Genomic DNA, 21,322 nt, shown 5'->3' on the forward strand with positions numbered 1-21,322 from the left:
CAAGGCTAGCATTATTTCTACACACCTCTCCCCAACCCATCCTTTTGGCTCTGAGGTGAATGGTCCCTCCTGGGCATCCCAGAAGGCCATGCATAGTCCCTGACCATTCCCTTTCAAGGTTTCTTCCTGGCCAATATACTTGACCAGGATCAGGAGTGTCCTAGATGTACTTTCTGCTCCAACTTTGTCATTATCCTGTTCTCCAGACTGGAATCATCATCCCAGTGTGGGGGGAAAAATCCCCAGCCTAGAGTCCTTTCAAGATCCTTTTTCAACTGCCCCAGTGCAGGGCATCCAGACTGCTCAATCCCCCAACTTCCCCTTCACATCCTCACCCCCTTGCTGACCTGTGCCCCATTTCTTCCTCTCCACACTACCCGACCAACCATTGCTGCACCTGGTTGGAAGAAGGCTAAATTCCTGGGGACCATAAGCACTCTAGTGACCCACCACATCTGGGGCCACTGGCTGCTGTGAGAAGAGTAAGGGGCAAGTTGCTCTGTCTGATGTGTCTCCTCCAAGTAAGCTCGAAAGTTTTAGTGGGGGAGCTTTCCCCATGTCCACCTGTGTGCCTACCCAGTCCCCACCCTTCTCAGAATCTCAGCTTCCACTTTCCCACATGGAGTTTCTTTTGGGGTGATTGGGGTGACTGCCTGGGTGGGCAATAAGAAATAGACCTGGGGTTTCAGAGAAAGGAAAATTTTGCTTTTTTATCGTTTGGCGTTATAAAGCAGGGGAGACAGGGAGATGGGTGCGGGAAAGAAAGTAGCGTCAGTTTCCTCCTCTAAAACCAAAGCTAATTTTCTGAATCTCATGCAGTTTTAATCTAACTGAATTCTTTAGGCTTTAGTTTTCTTTAAAATTAAGTTTCATGGCATATGATTTATACTTGCTTATTTGGATATATGTTTTGGGGTTTGGGGTCTATAAAATTATTCGCTTACAAAAATGAATAATATGGAATTATGTTTTGCATTTTAATAAAGAAAAAATTAAAATAAAATGAAGTTTCATAGTTAGACATGATGATTTCTAAGCCCCTTTCTAGCACAAATCAACTATGTTCTGTGACATAAACCACCTTATTCTAGATTTCTGTTTACCTAAAGCTTTTCCTCACACCCCTCCTGTAACTAGTAGTCATTCTCATTTTATAGACACGCAGTTAAGGAGGAAAGCCTAAATGACTTGTCCAAAATCACCCAGCTGTGGCTGACGGGATTCCTACTTCTGACTTCAGCGCAATGTTCATATCAGTGAATAATAAAAGCTTTATTTATCTTTCTTTTCCATCTAGGTAGAGGGCTTTGAGGAGAGGGCTCTGAAGCATGTTAGGGAATGCATATAGAGGGCTAGTATTTAAGCAAAGGGAGCACCAGCTTTGCTCCTGGTAAGTTTGAGAAGTTGCAGTTGGGTAGGCTTGGGGAGGGCTCAGATGGTGACACTGTTCTCCACTCTACTTGGCTGTAGATATTCATAGGGTAGATCCAGCTTCGAATTTCTCTCTCTGATCTCTTTGTCCAGGACAGCCAGCTCTTCCCTAAAGCGGTTCAGCACTGCCAGGGCAGCTGAGCCTGAGAAGTATTCTTCTTTGTGCTGTCCCAGAGGAACCTGGGCCAGAAAGAAAAAAACATACAGATCAACCCAAAGACCAGGGAAGAGGTCCTCTAAAATGGGACCACAGAAAAAGAAAGAACTGGCAGTCCTCTCCTCAATTCCTCCCATTTTATAGAAGAAATTCAGATTCAGAGGGCCACAAAGCCAGTTAAGTGTCAGAGCTGAGATTCAAGCCCAGATTTTCTCCAACTCCATTCGTTTTTTATAATAAATGTTTCATTCCAGGTAACTGTCTCCCAACATTACACCCCAATCCCCTCACCATGTTTGGCTGTGCTCGCCCGAGTTGCCATGTTAAAGACATCTGGAGGGATGCCTGATGGAAATTGGGCAGAGTCGCCATCACCATCTCCAGAGTCACATCCTTTGTGGTGGGTGGGGGCATACGCATAGTGCATGGGGCATTAGGAACCCAGGCGTACCAGTCCAGCTGGAAGGAGGAAACAGACAGCACAGCCTAGAGTCACTCAGAGAACAAGGCACATGGATTCTTAAGCTTCCCATACAATCAATCCCACTCCACCTCCCACCTCAATCCACAAGCAAATCTAGGCTTCATCCCTTTTCCAGCCCAACTTCATGATACAGTAGGTATACCTGTCCCTGATGGACAGAGGAGTGCTGACCGGTACAAGTGAAGATACACATGGCCACAAACCAGCAGAGCTCTTCCCTGGAATGGAAGGAGGTGGGGAACTCTAGAAGTTGTGAAGAGAGGAAGAGGAGCTTGGGTAAGGTTGTGGCAGATGTATAATAGCAACCGGTTGAAGTCTTGGGGGTAGTAGTCTGGGTTCTTTAGGTTCAGAGAAGGGTGAGGAAACATCTGGAATTGTTTTAGTGGATTATCTGTGGAGAAGACAGATTCCACTCTTTTGGTGATTATCATTCATTCAACAAACATTCATTGAGTTCCTCCTTTGTGCTCTGCACATTAGGCAATAGGGGCTGGCTACTACAATACTTTATGTTTATAAAACTTTTATGTTTGTCACTTTATCTGTGTGGGTAGAGCATTTACTACTATAGTTTTTAGTTTCCCTCTAAACGTATATGTTCTTCAAGATTTATTCTGGCCCCAAAATTCATTACTCAGTAGCCAAATGGGCTAAGTAGGCTGGTCTTTCTATGGTAGTTATACAGTCTAAGATACTCTTAGTCATCCTTGACTGGTAGAGCCTAATCAGAACTTGTGCTTATCTAGTCTTATAGAGCTTGAGCTGAATTGGTGAGATAGCTGAGTGATTTAGAGGAGCCAACAGATACCAAGCCACAAAGCAAGCACACTCATAAAGAAAAAAATTAGGTCTGACCCTGTTCCATTGGCATATGGAACTCCCAATGAGGAAAACTTCCTCTAATTCAGATCACCTGCTCTGCAAGTTTTAGTTTTAGAGAGCCCAGGGTCACACGTCCAGTAGACATTTGGGATAAAACTAGAACCCAAGTCTTCTTAGTTCTAAGGCCCACTATTCTGTAGCTGCTTCCCAGCAGAGAAGATAAAATAGTTAAGAGCACAAATCTTTTAGAACAAACACCTTGCCTGGCTCTCCTTCCCAAAGTAGCTGACTGGCCCCCATTTAAGAAGGATGTCAATAAGCTGGAGAGTGCCAAGAAGAAAGTAACCATGAGGTGAAAGGCCTTGAATCCATTTTGTATGAGGATTAGTAGAAAAAAGATCTCTCATCTAGAAGAGGGATGAGGTTTGTCTTGTCTGTCCCCCCAGGGAGCAGGGCCAAGGGCGGGTACAAAATCACAAAGAGGCCAATTTAGGCTTGACATCAGGGGAAAACAAAACAAAGCAAAGTGCTCTCCTAATAATTAGAGCTGTCCAAAAGTTGACAAACAGCATGTGACCACTATAGTGTAGTGGGGATTCCCTCTGGATAAAGTTTGCACTAGATGTCTGCTGAAGTCCCTTCCAGCTCTCAAACTCTGTGATTTTTTTGGCCTCATCACACTATTTGGTACCATTTTTATTTGTGCATGTTTCATCTCCTTCCTTATTGACTAAACTCATGGGCAGAGTCTGTTTAAATTTTCATTTTATCTATTCTATGACCTAGACCCAGTGCTTAATTTTGTTGAATTGAATTGAAGATATGTAAACATAATTCTAATTCAAATTAGAATATAAATATATGAGGACTTTGAAATAATCTGCTGTCAGATGCTGGAGAGAACAGCTTCCTAGACTAGTGGACTCTAAGGGATATACCTGGCTGAAGAAATATGAGGTAGAAAGTTGGCAGATGATGAGCTGACTAAGAGTCTTGCTGAGGGGCAAAGGTGGGGAAGTTAATGACAGGGAGGAGGTAGGTGGGTTTGTGAAAAGTCTCGGGGACGGGATATTTGTCTTACCTCGGTCCTGGGCTCCATGAAGCCCAATTTCAGTGATCTCCTTGCACCAAACCTGTAGCTCTGTGTCATTTTCCACATCCTCATCCCCTTTGTAGTAGAGATAGACTATTCCCTCCACATACCTGTCCACCAAGAGAGAATATAAACAGACTCGAGAAGTTAATTATCTGACCTTGGGCAAGTCACTTAACCCCAATGTCTAGCTCTTATTGTTTTTTGCCTAGGAACCAATACACAGTACTGATTCTAGGATGGAAGGTAAGGGTTTAAAAACCAAAGAAGTTAGTTGGGGATGTAGGACTGGGGGAGCTCCAATCTCTAACCTCTCATTCCACAGAAAACATTCTAATTCATCCCTCTGACTCCTCAGAGATGCATGTTGTTCCCTGATAGTTTTACCTTTTGATGATGTCCCAGACCCGAAGAGCATCTTGAGCATAGTAGGAAGATGATACCCCCAGCAGCCCTCGATCAGCCAGGTCATAGGGTGGACACAGTGACCTATACTGCAGATACTTCCCTGCTTTCTGGAGTACAGTGACATGGCCTCCACCACCAGTGCTCACTACCTAAGGAAAAAGTGGGGATGAGGCCAGGATTGATTAATCAGGAGAAGATTCATGATTAAGGTCAGGCTAGGAATTCTTCAACAAACATCAGAAAGTCACAAAGGATCCAAATTCAAACAAGAAGAAATCTTGATATCATTAATAAATAGGAAGGAAAGAAACCTGAGGTAGGTATTAACTAGAACAGAATCAATGAGATGAGAGAGAATATCCTTCAAATCATTGGCACTGGAGTTCAAAAGAACATCTCTGGAGTTTTCTCATTGTGTCCCCAAAGTATAGATTGGGACCGTTATTTCACTTCAACATAGATTTCCCAGAATTCACATTTCAGGATTTAATGCAATTACTCCAGTTTGCAAAACACACACACACACACACACACACACACACACACACACACACACACACACACACACACATTTGCCTCTTCATCCCCTCTTACCTGGTCAAATACTCCCCCATTAGAGACAAGTCCTGTCCGGGCCCTGATGTTGATCTCCATAGTATATCGAAGGTGAGGGATCAGGATCTATTTAGGGGATTAACAGAAAAGAGGGAAGCATAGGGCCCAAAAGAGAAGCCAGAGGTGGACAGTACTGTTGTCTTTGTGAAAAGTGGTGCTGCCTTTCAGAGAAATGATTTCTGGTAAGATGGTCAAGATCTCTCAAGGGGCCTTTGCAAGTCTAGGTTTCTTTGCAAGCTCCCTTTTGATTGTTTTCAATATACCTTTTTTGTTCTTAATTGCAAAGGTTTCTACACATCTTAAATAGGTCTGTTTCATTTGCATATATCACAGGAATTAGGTGTGACAAACCCACCTAATTCTACCTTCTGTTGTTTACATATATCTCCCCCTTTCTCCCACCATTGTTGGGTAAAGAAACTACTCTTTTCCTTTGTAGAATCCCCAATGGAAGTTGTATGATCAAAAAAATCAGATTTTAGAGTTGTGAGGGAACTCTGGAAGATATCTAGTCCAACCTCCTCAAACAAAAACTTACTTCTTTGGGACTCAAATTCCTCACTTATAAGAGAGGAAGAAGGCAGAATGAAGGAATTAGAGGATTAAGGCAGCAAAAAGTGGTTAACTGAGGCAACAGAGTGAACTACACCCACTCCGTCTTGTAACAATTCTGGAGCATGTTTAGTTCTCTTTCTATTCAATTATAGGCCTAAGCCAAATTTCGTTTTGTGAGTTTATTCAATTGTGGGAACTGGGAGCATTGTTTGAAACTAACCCTGACTGGCTAGGAAACTGAATCACCTGTACCTGCTGAGACCCTTAACCAAGGACCTAAGTTATACTGGCCAGAAATGCAGTCAAATTCCAAGACTGATGTAAGGAGTTTTCTCATAATTGTACATCTCAAGCAACCTATGTCTTGTCTGAAAACTGGCCCCATACTGTTTCAATATTCATTTAACCATATACAGACAGAGGGATTAGGACATCTCTTTTCCTGAATTCTGGGAATTTCACATTTTTTTTGCTCTCACTCTTCCAACTTGAAAAGTCCCTAATCTTTCTTCTAACTAGAAATCAGATTACCTAATGTTGTATTGTTTCCTTTTACTTAACTGGCCTTATTTGACTAATTGTTTTTGAAAATATAAGTCTATATAAAGGTCTGTCTCCCCCTATATTCAGGATCCTATGGGCAATTACCATGCATTGTTTAATAAATTAATATGTGCAGAAGGTTGAACCTTTGTTGCCTTAGTCATTTTATCTTTTATTCCTAAGAGGAGGAAGGCTTCCTAGAGAAGGAAACCTATGTAGATTTTCTGAGTGGAAAGTGTCTAAAAACATTTATTGTTCATTTATTTCTACAAGCATTAATGACATCGTGGATAGAGATCCCACCCGGAAGTCAAGAACAAATCCTGCCTCCTCTAAAGCCCTCTTAGTACCCCAGGACACTCCCAAAGATGATAAGTGGGACAACTGATATGGATCTTCATCTTCTCCTCCAGAGTTTCCTCACAGCAGGCTTCTCCAAACTTTTTTGACCTTGCACCATTCAGTAAAATATTTTCCTTATTCCTGCAATGCTCAGCTTGAGTACCACCTTCTCCATGAAGGCTTTCTTGATTCCCCTCAGCTGCTAGTGCTCTCCTCCCAAATTACTATGTACTTTACACTTCTCTAGGTCCCTGTTGTCTCTCACGAAGGACTGTAAAGTCATCAAGGGCAAGGATTATTTCACTTCTGTTTTTCTATCCCTAGAGCCCAACATAATAGTTGGAAAATAGGAGGCAATTACTAAATATTTTTTGATTGATTGTCATCTTCTACAGCCTACTGGGTCCCATGGCTTGGCCATTGCTGCCTCCTCTGTCCCTGTCCCCTCACTGCTCTCTTAGCCTCTTGCTGAGTCTTCATCTGTTTCCACTACCAGTCACCTAAGCCTTGGAGGTGAGGTGAGGAGGAAGAAGGGAACCAGCAGCCCTTCCTCTTCATAACAAGTAAAAACAAAAACCATGAGGTTCAGACAGTATCTCTGGCTTCTTGTCTGCACACTGAGTAAATGAACCTCTTTATTAATTGAGAAGATGCCTAATAATGTATATGGAATGCTTGCCCTCTCCACCTAAATTTGTATCTGAGCATTAAGAGGGAAGGTGAGATACCTTGAAAATGGGATGCAGTGTTGGGAGGCACCTCATTGTGGCCACAGAGATCACCTCAGCCATAAGATGTCCTCTCAGCAGATGGAACTGCAGTTGGTGAAGCTGGAAGTCTGAACTCCTGACCCAGGCTTTGGCTAGGAGCCATGTCATAGGGGGATCAGAGGGCAAGAACACCGGTGGATTTGGTAAACCCACGCCAGGTACCTGGATCTAGAACAGAGAGAAGATCCAGAGTGCAGGATCCTTAAAATGATGGAGTGGAGGAAAAAAGGGGATAAATGCATACATGTGGCTGTGAGAATGGGCCAGCCGCTTGAGATTATCATACGATTTAGTTTCATTGGAATCTTTTTCTCTACTCAGAGGGTCATTTTATTTAGTTCTTTTGGATTGGCTAAGGCATTTCCTATGCTGGCTACTGTATACTTTTCCCAATCTCTTCAAGCCTCCCATTTCCTCCCTGACCCACTCCCCCAATTTAGGTGAGAATCAAGGTCAATCCATAGTGAGATCCCTCATTTATCTGAAAATCTCTTTATATCTTCATCCTTTCTTCCTTCCCTACTTTCCCAGAAGAAGAAGAATTTCTCTTCCAGATATAACTAAACACTTCAAATGAGCCCTTGATCTTATCTCTCTCTGACTCTTCAGAGTCACTGGTTGTTCAGTTGTTTCAGTTGTATGACTCTTCAAGATCATGTTTTGGGGTTTTCTTGGCAAAGATACTGGAATGATTTGCCATTTCTTTCTCTAGTTCACTTTACAGATGAAGAAAATGAGGCAAACATGATTAAATAACTTGCCCAGGGTCACATAGCTAGTGTGTCTGAGGTCAGATTTGAATTTTAGAAGATGGGTATTCCCGATTCCAGGTCCAGCACTCCATCCACTGTGCCACCAAGCTGGTTCTTTGAAAGGCATTGGCCATGATCAAAGATAGGACAGCTGACCCATTAGAGAGTTAGCCTGAAAGATAAGAGTTCAAGCTCTGCCTCTGGTACATACTGACCATGAGTAAGTCATTTAACTTATTTAGGCTCTCTATTCCTTTTAACTATAAGTTTCTGAGAAGGTACTCAATTACATTGAGGGAAGTTTCTTTACCTGGGACATCCCTATATTAGTGAAATCACAGATTCAGTCCCTATCCCTATATTCATTTTCTCCTTTTCCACTGGCTTCTTCCCCTCTGCTTATAAGAAGCCCTGATATAGTACAATGGAAAGAGAACTGGCCCTGGTATCAGAGGATCTGAATGCAAATCTAGCCTCTGCCACTGTTTCTTCATCTGTAAAATGAAGGGACTGGACTAGATGACCTAAAGGGACCTTTCCAGCTCTAAATCTATAATCCAATTAAGCTGGTATTGAAAAGCTCTTTCCTAACTCTGCTAATCTACAAGGTTTACTGAAAATAGTGCAAAAGGGTAGGGTGGGGAAGTTGTTTGCTGTCTTGGTGAAAGGGTATCTGGGCCTCCTTACTTGTATGGCCATGGGCAGCAATGTCCCATCTGGCTCCAACTTCAGCATGACGAGGGGTGCCGCCAAGTACTGCTGGCAACAAAGGATCACATTGGCCTGAATCCCATCCAAGAGGGAGAAGTCAGCTTCAAACAATGAGCCTGCCTGTTGATAGTGGAGAAGGGAAGAGGGTGAGATGGAGGTGAAGAGTGAGCTCTGGAATCTTCTAGTTCCTGCTTCACAAGAGCCCTCTCTGATCAGCTCTCCCTCCTGAAAATCCAGCCTCTCATTTCAAACATAACCCCATATCCACCTCCAAGCCCTAGTTTGCTCTCTGCATTTCATCTCTTTTCTTTGTCCCTTTAGTGGGTATCTTGTATTCCTCCATCAAAAAGTGGGTTTATCTTTTTCCTCTGGTTCCTCTCACTCAAGGATTCTTGATGTATTTCCATTTCTGGCTCCTATGAGTTATTCTTCAGAATTATAGAATTTTAGTATCAGAAGGGAACCAAAAGGCCATCTTGGGCAACTTATACTTGACTCTACAATCTCCCCCAAAGTGGTCACATATAAACTTCATTTCAAGACTTTAAAAGAGGAAAAGGCACCACCTTTCCATGGCAGCCCATTCCATGTTGGGATAGTTCTATATGCTAGGACTTTCCTCCCTTACTTAAATCTGCTTCAATTTGCCATTACTCCTTGTTTTGTCCTTTGATGACAAACAGAACAAATCATACACCTCTTCTATAAACCTCTTCTGTACATAAATATTTAAATATCCAAAGACACTAAAAATGTCAGGTTGTTTTTTTTTTAATCTCCCCAAGTGCATCTTTTGGTTACTTGAGTGTTCCCTAATCCCCCCTTCTTAAATTATTCCTTCTATGGTTCACTGGCTCTCCATTCATTTCCACACCTCATTACCCCACAGAGCTCTTCAGCTGTGCCCCCTATTGGAGGTGAAGAGCTCTTTTCCAAGAGGCAGAGGTGAAGAGGGTGGGGGACTCTGAGGCATGAGAAACAATCACTTCTGCAAAGTCATGAAGACTGGAAATGGAGTGTCATATGCTAAGTAAAGAAGCATGATCTCAGGGCCTGCAGCTAAGTCACTGGTGAAACTGCCCAGTAGCATGGGATCAAAAGTAGATCCTTGGGGGGCAGCTGGGTGGCTAAGTGGATTGAGAGTCAGACCTAGAGATGGGAGGTCCTAGGTTCAAATCTGGCCTCAGACACTTCCCGGCTGTGTGACCCTGGGCAAGCCACTTGACCCCCATTGCCTATCCTTACCACTCTTCCACCTATAAGTCAATACACAGAAGTTAAGGGTTTAAAAAAAAAAAGTAGATCCTTGAGGACCCTCAATTAAAGGTTAACATGGCCCCAAATGATAACTGTTTTTTTGGATGTAGTTATTCAAGTATTTCCAAACCCACCTACCTACCCTGTACTAGCCCCCTGTCTTTTTTTCTTGTTTATAAAGATAGCATGAAAGACTCCGTGCACTATCACCTTCAACTCATCTCCACTTAAGTTTAAAGGTTATACTGACTAGGATCCCAGAAAACCAGGCTTTGCCTTTTTATTTCATAGAAATAGAAGGGAAAGTGTATATTATAGGCTATCAGATAAAAAAAAACAAACTTAAAAAAAAAAAGGAGGTAAATACTTGACAATGTCTTTCTAGCTCTGCCTGAAGATCCTCTGAGCCTGGAGGCAGCTTTAATCTGGCTGGAAGTTTGGTGGATCTCCTCAGGAGCATGGGGTTAGCACCATTCAGGAATTGATATCCAAAGAATGAGTCCTCCTTCCACAAATCCCGAACCTTCTCTGTGGAGTTAAGGTGGAGAGTTGACTTGGGCCCCTTTACAACCCAACTCTTTGCCTCAGCCATGCCCCCCACAGCCTTCTTCTTCTTTTTTTTTTTTGGGGGGGGGGATGCATAGATTTGTAATCAAAAGATCCTGGCTATGCCACTTACTCAAATTGAGGCTTTAAGGATGTAAGTCACTTCCCCTCTTTAGGCCCCTTTTTCCTTCTCTGTAAAATGAGGTAGTTCCACTAAATTAGCTCTAAATGAGCTGAAGGTCCCTTTCAGCTTTAAATTCCTCTATGATTTGTGTGGCTTTGTATAAAAGGGAACTCTAGATAATTATAATAAACACTTAGCTTGGTGTCAGAAGATGTATTTTTAAACCTAAGCCTTTGAAGATTAAGAACAAATCATTGGGGACAGCTAAGTGGCTCAGTGGATTGAGAGCCAGGCCTACAGGTGAAAGGTCCTGGTTCAAATCTGACACCCCCCAGACCCCAAAAAACAAACAGATCATGCCTGTTCTTTGGGGAAGGGTGTTTTCAATCAAGTGGTATAATAAAGAAAAGCACTGGATTCAGAGTCATGAGGTTTAGATTTGAATCTTGGTTCTACCATTGTCACCTTTTTTAAAAATCCTTACTTTCCACTTTAACTTTGCTACTAGTAGCAATGCAACAACTAGGACACTCCTGAAGGACTTATGGGAAAGAATGCTTTACCTCATTGAGAGAAAGAACTATGTGAGTAGAAACACAAAAGAAAAACAATCACTTATCACATGTGTATATGAGTATCTAATTTGGGGTTTAGGCCTTAAAAAATCGCTTTATAGCAAAAATGAATAATATGGAAATAGGTATCAAGTGACAACATTTGTACAACCCAGTGGAATTGCTTGGCTCTGGAAGGTAGAAGGGAAGAGGGAGGGAAAGAAAATGAATCATGTAAACATGAAAAATATTTAAAAATTTAAAAAAAACCAACAAACCTTATCTTCCATTTTAGAATCAATACTGTGTATTGGTTCCAAGGCAAAAGAGTGGTAAGGACTAGGCAAAGAGAGTTAAAGTGACTTGCCCAGGGGGCACAATTTGAAACCAGGACCTCCCCTCTCTAGGCCTGTCTCTCCATCCACTGAACCTCCTAGCTGCCTCTTCCACGTTATCTTTTGATCATGACATCTCTGGGCCTTACTAGCCATCACTTAGAAATGATGAGTAATTATTTGTAAAATAGGAATAATAAAATCTGCTCTGTCCTGCCTACCTCACAAAGGAATTTTGCGGATCAGTTGAAATCATTAAATTAAGATGATGATGTGAAATCTAAAGGTAGGTGTCACTGACCTGCCAGCTTGCTCTGACCACACCAGAAAATTCGGTTGAAATCTTCCAAAGTCTTCCAGGAACTCAGGATATTTAAAGTATCCTTGATGGCAAGGTCTGTTAGCCTTTGGGAGCAGGAGTGAGAGTAAGGAGAAAGTAAGGAAGAGGGCAAGAGGGAGAGAAGAGGTGAGGATGAGAAAACCTCCTCTTCCTGAGAATGAAGTTTTCTAGAACCCAGCTTTCTCCCAAACAGGCTTATGTCAACAATCCAGGCACCTACAGGTTCAATCTTACTCACCCCTTGGCCAGGGAGCACTCAAAGTCAATTCTCTTCTCCTCATGAAATCTCTCGTCCAAAGGAAGATCAGACAGACCTGCCCCAGAGACTGTCCGGACTACATTCTCCTTCCACGAGTTCCAACTGTGGTGGTTGAGGTAGAAATATGGTTTCATTAATTGGGTGGTTATGATTGAGGTTTGGTTAGGAACAGGAATGACTTGTCAAGAGTGGGGAAGACCTGAGCTCAATAAAGGGGTCATTATCTAAGGGAACAGGATCTAGTGGTGTCAAACCTAAAATGGTTATGGGGGCAGAGGGAGTTTGAGAATGGAGTTCAAAACTGAAAGGAAGTGGGGAAAGGTCTTTGAGGTTTCAGGGCCCATATCTGGAAAAACTACCCTTTCTCACCTGTACTTCTTCTTTCTCTCCTCCAGCTCTTCCTCTCTATACTTCTTGAAGAATCCCTGAGGGTCATTCCTGACTGTACGGGCTGGGGGAACAAAGGAAAGTCTTTGCTAATCCCATTCTTGCCCAAGATTAGAGGCTTCCTCCCCAGTCTTCTGCCCCTTTTTCAATCTTCCCCTACCCGCCTACACACAGCCCCTAATATCTCACAGCTCCAGATATCTCCCTTATTGTCCTCAACAGCTCCTTCATCTCTTTCCAATCCAATTCAGTTATTTTTAATAAATGTCGATTACATGAGGAGACACTGTGAGGGATACAAAGAGAAGCCTCAGGCCCCTGCTTTGGAGAAATTTGCAAATGAGGGCCAACATTAGACATTTTAGAATATAGGTTGCATTAGAAACAAAGAAGAGATGCAGAAAAACTCTGTCAGATTCTGAGATGGCAAAATTTATAGCTTTTATCTCTTCTTGGGTACCCTTAATCTTATGATTAAGAAGGGCTTGGGCGAAAGAGAAGAGCAGGTGCCGGTAGCCTGCAAAGAGGCCTGAGAGCAGGAAAGGCAGGATGAGATTGTGGAACTTTATGGTATACACAAAAGGAAGGAAAGTAGGTCAGTTGGTGGGTCTCCCCCTTACCAGTGCCCTCAGGTATGCAGAGGATGCCATCACTCAGCACCCAGCGGTAGCATGGGAATGTAGCCTCCACTCCACTGTCCCCTGGGCCTTGCACAGTGATTCGCTCACAAAACCAGTTGTCTTCAGTGAGGATGCGATGTTTGCGCACCTTCACAAACAGGAGGGGACCCAGCACCTTGGAGACTTCTACATTAAATTCCTCTTCCTGAGTGAGGGAAGGTAGAGAAAGGTCAGACTGAGGGGATGATACAAGGAAGTGGAGTCCCAGGGAAGGACACTCCCTCTCTGCCTCTCTTGGTCTGTCACCCCACCCCCTCAGTACAGGTGTCTCCCTGTTTCTGAAGAAAAGAAGTAAAGAGGAGATTGGAAGACTGTGAGACAGGAAGGGTGGAAATTCAATTCAGGAAGCTGTGGGAGACACAAAAAAAGAGAAAGGAAGGGAGGAAGTTGGTCCCTCATTCTCCTGCTGGGAGTTGGCTGGGGAAGAGTTCTCCTGTGGGATCTTGGGGGTCAATTAAGAAATGTTAACATAAAATAAAACAGGAATGCTATGGCTGTATCCCAGATCTACGGCTCAAGGTGCTTGGGAATAAATATTTGTGTGGGTGAAAAAAAAGGGGAGGTTTGAGTCCTAAAGGGGCTCAGGGGATGGGAGAAAACCTAACAGTTTGCCTGACCTCCTCCTTCCCTGATATCTGAATAAAGGTCCTTTAGGGAAAGGGATGCCAATAGATCTCTCTCTCCTTTCAGGCTGCCTCTACCCTTCTCTGTATCATTCTGTCCTGAATTTCAAATGCTTTCATGACACAAGCTTGGGACCACCTCAAAGGCTCCCAGAGTGGCTGGCTTGTGAAATCTCTGGAAGAGGAGAAAGGTAGCAGAGTTACATCCAGATTTGACACACCCTACTCCCCTGGCACCCACCCCAGGAGGGTTCAGTTTCCAATAGAGAAGAGAGGTAGATAGAGATGAAAAGGGGAAGGGAAAGTTCTGGTTATAACATAGCTGAAAGCAATCAGAAGAACACAGAAACAACTGGTTGACTAGAATGGGGCTACCCTTCATATAAGACATGATTCACATTTATGCGAAAAGGCCTCACATCAACCTTTGGCCATAACCTCGGTCCTTGGTCGGGGTCTCTGGGCAAGCACAGGTGGTTCAGTTCCCCGGTCACACAGGACTGGGTTCAATTTCCACCCTCACTGCCCTCCTCTGGAATCTGCCCAGAATCGGGCACGAGGGACCTACAGTTGCCCCAGGCGTTTCCCTGCCGTATTAGCGTCACTGCGGTTTGCATCCCCAGAATCGACAAAGGGAGTGAACCGAGGATAAGGATAAAGGGACCTGTCCCCTGGGGACACGGGGCAGCAACGGCTCCTCATCTTTTCCTGTCCCTCTCCCTTTACTTACCACACCTCCTTGCCTCCTTAATTACTTACTATCCTAGCTACTCTGTTACTAGATTCTCTTATAATAAAGAGAATCTTGTTTCCTTGGAATGGAAATCAATCAATTCTCTGGCCGAGATCCAATCACCTAAACCACCGCTGGGGTGAGTGGTAATGGCCGGCCCTCCATAGTCGGGGAAAGACGCTGAGCTGGACAAAGGAGGGAAAGGAGGGAGGATCTGGGGTTTCGACGCCTGCAGCTAGTTTGGATTAGGATAGGAGAAGGTACAGTCTCTAAGAAAACGGGACCAACCAAGGGCACCTAGAAATCCTCCTAAACTTCAGCCTCCAAATTCTAGTCCGTCTGGGATTCGGGCATCCCTGGTGCTAGGCATCTCACGTGGAAAGCACCTCCTCCCAGACCCTGGCATCCCCCGAAGGGCCTTTGGGTCGCCAGGGCTCGCATCTCCCAGAGCTCATTAACCTTTCCGCGACAGGGTCGCAGTCGCAGCTCCAGCGCCGCTTCTCCAAGCTCCCCAACTAGCCACAGCTGAACCTGGTTTTTAGACCCCGCGAAGACGGAGCTCCCAGTGGCCACGCGAACACGATAGCGGCCCATAGTGTCAGGAGAGTAGAGTCACTGCGGTGAGGGAGGGAGAAAAGCGCCTTATTTAACGGGTTGGGACCCGGTCGGGCGGAGCTGGGCGGGGCCCCTGCTTGATAAATGCGGGACCCGCATCCCCGGACTTATCTTTCCAAAAAACAAGTGTTGGCTGCAAAACCTTTCGAGGGTGCGGCTCAGAGTAAAGCACCGGGTGACACGTTCCTATCTCCACCGTTCCAACCCGGGTGTTTTCCCTAGGCCCCCTCAATCAGAATCCTTAACCCTTCGATCCCTCCCTACCTCGGGGAGAGAGTGAAGAGGGAGAAAAGAAACAGAGAAGGAACGGGATGGGGAGGGAGAGGGCTTGAGAGATCCTAGAGAGGAAAACAAGAGAGAATAAGGGCGAGGAGGAGAGAAAGGAAAAAGATGGGGAAAAAACTAGAGGAAGGGAAGACAAGGGGAAGGGAAGGAAACGAGAGACAAAGGGGAAGGAGAGAAATAGGAAGTCTCAGAGATAAAGGTAGACAAAAGAAGAGGGGCAGGGAAGAAGTGAAGAGAAATTGAACAAAGGATCCCAATAGAATCATAGCTCTAGAGCTGGAAGGAAGGGACCTCAGTTGACCAAGGAGCCCAGGGATGTTAAGGGCTTCCCTCATGGAAGCATACTAATGTTGGGAGCCAGGGATGTTAAGGGAAGGAAGCTCAACCAGAGAATAAACACTTATTTAACATCTACTATGAGCCAAGCATTAAAAAAGAGGCAATGGCTGTCTGGAAGGAGGGAGACAGGGAATTAAGGAAGAAGTTGGGGAAAAATAGGAGGGAAAAGTTGCATCTTTGTTGTGATATTTTTCTTCTCCCAAAATTAGAATACTTGATCTGACGAGAACATTCTTTTTTCAAGTTGTAGTTAAAACTATTCTTTTTTTCAAAACTGGTCTATTTTGGGAAACCTGGGATGCATAGTCATTTTTTAAATCTAGTTCTTCATTAAATCTTCACAGTTCTTCATATCATTCATGCCTGTCCCTCTCTATTCCCACAGCTAACTCATGAGTCCACACCTTCATCTACTTTGTGCCAAGATTACTGAAATAACCAGTTGTCTTCCTTTTAGTCCCTCTCATTCTTCTAATTATCAGGGCATGGGTCTTTTTAAACATTGTTTTCTGTTTATCAGGCCTAAATTACTCTTTAGTTTTAAATTTCCTTCAAAATTGAATGCTAACTCTTATTTCCAGTTTTCTCCCTCCCCCTAAAACCCGAACAACAACAACCCTGGTTCAGTCAGATAATTCCTAGAATTGCAGTTAACTTAAGTGAATATTTAAATAATTATCAGATCACAAAATGGCATATAAAAAAGTAATCATCAGAACCACATGGCAGGTACCACTGGTGGGTTTATACCCCAAAGAGATAATAAGGAAAAAGACTTGTTTCAAAAATATTTATAGTCACGCTCTTTGTGGTGGCAAAAAACTGGAAAATGAGGGGATGCCCTTTGATTGGGGAATGGCTGAACAAATTGTGGTATCGTTTGGTGATGGAATACTATTGTGCTAAAAGGAATAATGAACTGGAGGAATTCCATGTGAACTGGAATGACCTCCAGGAATTGATGCAGAATGAAAGGAGCAGAACCAGGAGAACCATATACACAGATTGATACACTGTGGCATAATCAAATGTAATGGACTTCTCTACTAGCAGCAATGCAATAATCCAGGACAGTTCTGAGGGACTTGTGAGGAAGAATGATATTCACATCCAGAGAAAGAACTGTGGGAGTAGAAACACAGAAGAAAAACAACTGCTTGATCACATGGGCCTATGGGGACATGATTGGGGATGAAGACGCTTAGCAATCATCCTACTGCAAATATTAATAATATGGAAATAGGTCTTGATCAATGACACATGAAGAACCCAGTGGAATTGTTCATTGGTTATTGGAGGGGGATGGAAGAAGGGGAGGGAAAGAACATGAATCATATAACCATGGAAAAATATTCTTAATTAAAATTTTTCAAATTAAAAAAAAAAAAAAAAGAACTACACAGCAGGGACAGCTAGGTGGCTTAGAGGAGAGAACCATACCTAGGTTCAAATGTGACCTCAGACTTCCTAGTTGTGTGACCCTAACCAAGTCACTTATCCCCCATTGCCTAACTCTTAATGCTCTTCTGCCTTAGAACCAATACTTACTATTGATTCTAGGGCAGAAGGTAAGGGTTTTAAAAAAACCAAACTATACAGCATTGGATTAGAAGGAAAGCAGGAAACTAAAGGGAAATTTTTACAGCAAATTTCTCTGATAAAGCCCTCATTTCTCAAATACATAGAGAATTGAGTCAAATGTATAAGAAATCATTTGCCAAGTGATAAATGGCCAAAGGATAAGAACAGGCAATTTTCAAAGAAATCAATGATATTTATAATCATATGAAAAAATTCTCTAAATTCATACACAAATTAAAACCAATCTGAGGTACCTCTTCTCAACTATCAGATTGACTCATATGATTAAAAAAGGAAAATAATAAATGTTCGAGGGGTGTGGAAAAATTGGGACACACTATTGGTGGAGTTGTGAACTGATAGAACCATACTGGAGAGAAATTTGGAATCATCCCCAAAGGGTTATAAAACTGTGCATACCCTTTGACCCAGCAACAGACCTATCTAGGTTTGAATCCCAAAGAGATTAAATAGGTGGAGAGAGACTTATTTTACAGAAATATTTATAGCAGCTCTTTTTGTGGTAGCAAAGAATTGGAAACCAAAGGGATGTCCATCAATTGGGGAATGGCTGAACAAGTTGTGATATGTTACTGTAATGGAATACTACTGTATAGTCCTATAAGAAATGAGAAGCCAGATAATTTCAGAACAACCTGGAAAGACTTACATGAACTGATACAAAGTGAAGTGAGCAGAACCAGGAGAATATTGTATACAATAACAGCAATATTATGCAACAATCAACTAAATGACTTAATCTCAGCAATACAATGATCCAAGACAAATTCCAAAGGACTTATGATGAAAAATACTATTCACCTCCAGAGAAAATGATATAGATTGAAGCATACTCTTTTTTTTTTTGGTCTATATCTTCTTTTGTAACATGGTTAATATAGAAACATATTTTGCATGAAAAACAAATGTTAAAATTATTTTATATATAATTGAGAAATATTAATTTGTTTACAAAACAAAAAAGAACATAAGCTCATTTTTAAAATACTTGCATTGAGTTTTCAAATGAAATCAAAGCTATCAATATTCATATGAAAAAATGTTCTAAATTCTCCTGATTAGATAAATGCAAATCAAAACAACTCTGAGATACCACTTTATACCTAGCAGATGGGCCAATATGGCAGTAAAGGAAAATAATAAAGGTTGGAAGGAATGTGGCAAAATTGGGACACTAATGCACTGCATTTCCATTCTGGAAAGTAATTTGGAATTATGCTCAAAGGGTTTTAAAAGAATGCATTGCCTTTTGATCCAGCAATACCACTACTAGGTCTGCATCCCAAAGAAATAAAAAAAAATGGGGATGGACCTATTTATACAAACAGGTGCTTTTTGTGGTAGCAAAAATTTGGAAACTATGGGGATGTCCCTCAATTGGGGAATGGCTGAACAAATTGTGGAATATGATGATGATGGAATACTATTGTGCTATAAGAAATGATGAAACAGTTGATTTCTATAAGAATTAGAAGGACCTACATGAACTGATGGGGAGTGAAATAAGTAGAACCAGGAGAACATTGTACACAGTAACTGAAACACTGGGACAAATAAAATGTAATAGGCTTTACTACTAATGACAATAAAATGATTCAGGACAATTCTGAAGGATTTATGAAAGAATACTATCCACTTCCAGAGAAAGAACTATTGCAGTAGGAATGCAGAAGAAAACATATGATTTATCACTTGTTTATTTGGATATATGATTGGGATTTGGGTTTTAAAAGATTACCTTATTACAAAAATGAACAATATGGAAAAAGGTTTTGAGTGATAATACAAGTAAAACCCAGTGGAATTGCTTGTCAACTACATGAGAGGGGAGGGAAGATGGGAGGGAGAAAACACTGTAAAGATTAAAATTAATATATAATAAATAAGTATTATATTTTATAAAGTTTATTAATAACTAAAGTAAAAAAAACTAGCTAATCCAGCAATAGTTGTGAGGAAAAAAAAGAGGGAGGAGTTACAGAATTTATAAACAATAATGTAAAGACAGTCTGCACATAAACAAAAAGGGAAAAGGAATTTTGGGACAAAGAAAAAATTCTGGGAGATGAAGTCCAAGATACAAAATTCTCTATACAACATTAATCATGTAACCTTGGAAAATTTATGTACAGATTTGTTAATGGAATAATAAATTTTTTAAAATACTTGCGTTAGAAAGTAGAAAAGTACATAAGACTAGCTAAACATACCCCAAAACAATCTAGTAATACAGTAGCTTAAGGTAACACAAATTAATAGGGTAAGAATTCTATATTTGACAAAAACTTACACAAAAAACAGTATGACAGACATTAGGATTAGGGGGCAGCTAGGTGGCTCAGATAGAACCAGACCAAGAAGCAGGAGGTCCTGGGATCGAATTTGGCCTCAGACATTTCCTAACTGTGTGACCCTGTGCAAGTAAATCATTTAAACATTACTGCTTAGCCCTTACTGTTCTTCTGCCTTGGAACCAATACTTAGTATTGACTCTAAGATGGAAGAATTTTTAAAAAGAAAGAAAGAATTTTCTTTTGGACAAAATCTTATAACATCTGCCTCAATAACTTCTAAATGGAGTTGCCACTTAAATGGCAAAGGCTAGAGAATTTATAACCACACAATGGAAAGAGATAATCAAAAAAGATAAAATATGAAATTGTGATTACATAAAATTAAGAAGCTTTTGCACAAACAAAATTAATTGTAGTTAGAATAAGTAAAGAAAGTATTAGTGGAGAAAATCTTTGCACCAATATCTCTGATAAAGCTCTGATATTAAGGATACATAGGGACTGGTCAAAATAGTTAAGATTAAGAGTCATTCCACAATAAATAAGAAATCAAAGGATAACAACAGGCAGTCTTCAAAAGACAAAATGTAAACTATCAACAACCATATGAAAGAACATTTGAAATAACTAATAACTGATAACAAAAGAAATGCAAGTTAAAAACAGCTGAGGTTCTACCTTACCTCTACCATATTAGTAAAGATGACCATGACATATGTTGGAAGGTGTGAGAAGTCAGAGCTGTGAATCTGTTCATTTCTTGTGGAAAACAATTTGGAATTATACTTGAAAGTCACTAAACTCTATCTAGCCTTTGACCCAGAGATATCACTTTTAGACATAGAAGAACAAAAACAGAGGAAAAAGTCCCATATAGACAAAAATATTTTTGCAGCACTTTCTATGCTATTTTAGGAAATAAAATTCCTAAAATGTTTCACAGATAGATTTGCTAGGAAATCAAATATTTGACTCAAAGGAGAATATAGCAGGGATGATCAAGAGAACCCACTAGGGAGCAAAGTGGCTCAGTAGATAGAGTATCAGGCTTGGAAATGGGAGATCCAGGGTTCAAATGTGGCCTCAGCCACTTTCCTAGATGTATGATCCTGAGCAAGTTACTCAGCTCAATGACCTAGCCCTTACGTGGAATCAATATGAATACCAAGTCTAAGACAGAAGGAAGTGGGGGGGGGGGGAAGGGAGAGGGAGAGAGGGAGAGAGGGAGAGAGGGAGAGGGAAAGGGAGAGGGAGAGGGAGAGGGAGAGGGAGAGGGAGAGAGAGAGAGAGAGAGAGAGAGAGAGAGAGAGAGAGAGAGAGTGCGCGAGAGCAAGCGCGAGAGCACACTGATGTGTTTCTCTCACACATAATACACCTCTCAACCAACTTGATGAGGTTAGAGAGAATAGACCTTAAACTTTGCAAAAGACATTTCCCTTATTATTACATAGGGAATTGCTGGTTCCCAGTGATAGATACTTTAAATGTGATTTGTCACTCAAAACCAGAGAGGGACTTAAACTTGGTTTTTAGAGACTTTCTAGATTTAGTACCAGTGTGGGATTTATAACAGGAATGCAAAGGGGGCAGCTGGGTGGCTCAGTGGATTGAGAGCCAGGCCTAGAGAGGGGAGGTCCTAGGTTCAAATCTGGCCTCAGATACTTCC

The 21,322-nt window shown here is 41.9% G+C and overlaps 1 protein-coding gene across 2 annotated transcripts in view; it reads right to left on the reverse strand.

Moving 5' to 3' along the window:
* Positions 1 to 991: 991 nt before the first annotated feature.
* The window catches only part of LOC123247523 (polyunsaturated fatty acid lipoxygenase ALOX15-like), a 29,047-nt gene continuing 8,716 nt past the window's right edge, over positions 992 to 21,322 (reverse strand). Inside the window, exons 2-15 of one of the 2 annotated variants that reach the window (XM_044676433.1) lie at positions 14,981 to 15,136; positions 13,106 to 13,310; positions 12,468 to 12,549; positions 12,078 to 12,200; positions 11,801 to 11,904; positions 10,308 to 10,468; positions 8,660 to 8,803; positions 7,179 to 7,388; positions 4,990 to 5,076; positions 4,375 to 4,544; positions 3,976 to 4,097; positions 2,215 to 2,315; positions 1,880 to 2,047; positions 992 to 1,611 (exon numbers count right to left, since the gene is read on the reverse strand). In XM_044676433.1, the coding sequence (XP_044532368.1) occupies positions 1,432 to 1,611; positions 1,880 to 2,047; positions 2,215 to 2,315; positions 3,976 to 4,097; positions 4,375 to 4,544; positions 4,990 to 5,076; positions 7,179 to 7,388; positions 8,660 to 8,803; positions 10,308 to 10,468; positions 11,801 to 11,904; positions 12,078 to 12,200; positions 12,468 to 12,549; positions 13,106 to 13,310; positions 14,981 to 15,115 (1,992 nt within the window). In that variant the 5' untranslated portion in view covers positions 15,116 to 15,136 and the 3' untranslated portion in view covers positions 992 to 1,431. Of the gene's footprint in view, positions 1,612 to 1,879; positions 2,048 to 2,214; positions 2,464 to 3,975; positions 4,098 to 4,374; positions 4,545 to 4,989; positions 5,077 to 7,178; positions 7,389 to 8,659; positions 8,804 to 10,307; positions 10,469 to 11,800; positions 11,905 to 12,077; positions 12,201 to 12,467; positions 12,550 to 13,105; positions 13,311 to 14,980; positions 15,137 to 21,322 lie in introns of those variants that run through there. The other variant, XM_044676434.1, reaches the window with a different exon arrangement.

This window comes from Gracilinanus agilis, chromosome 4, assembly GCF_016433145.1.
Source record: "Gracilinanus agilis isolate LMUSP501 chromosome 4, AgileGrace, whole genome shotgun sequence".
Taxonomy (NCBI): domain Eukaryota; kingdom Metazoa; phylum Chordata; class Mammalia; order Didelphimorphia; family Didelphidae; genus Gracilinanus; species Gracilinanus agilis.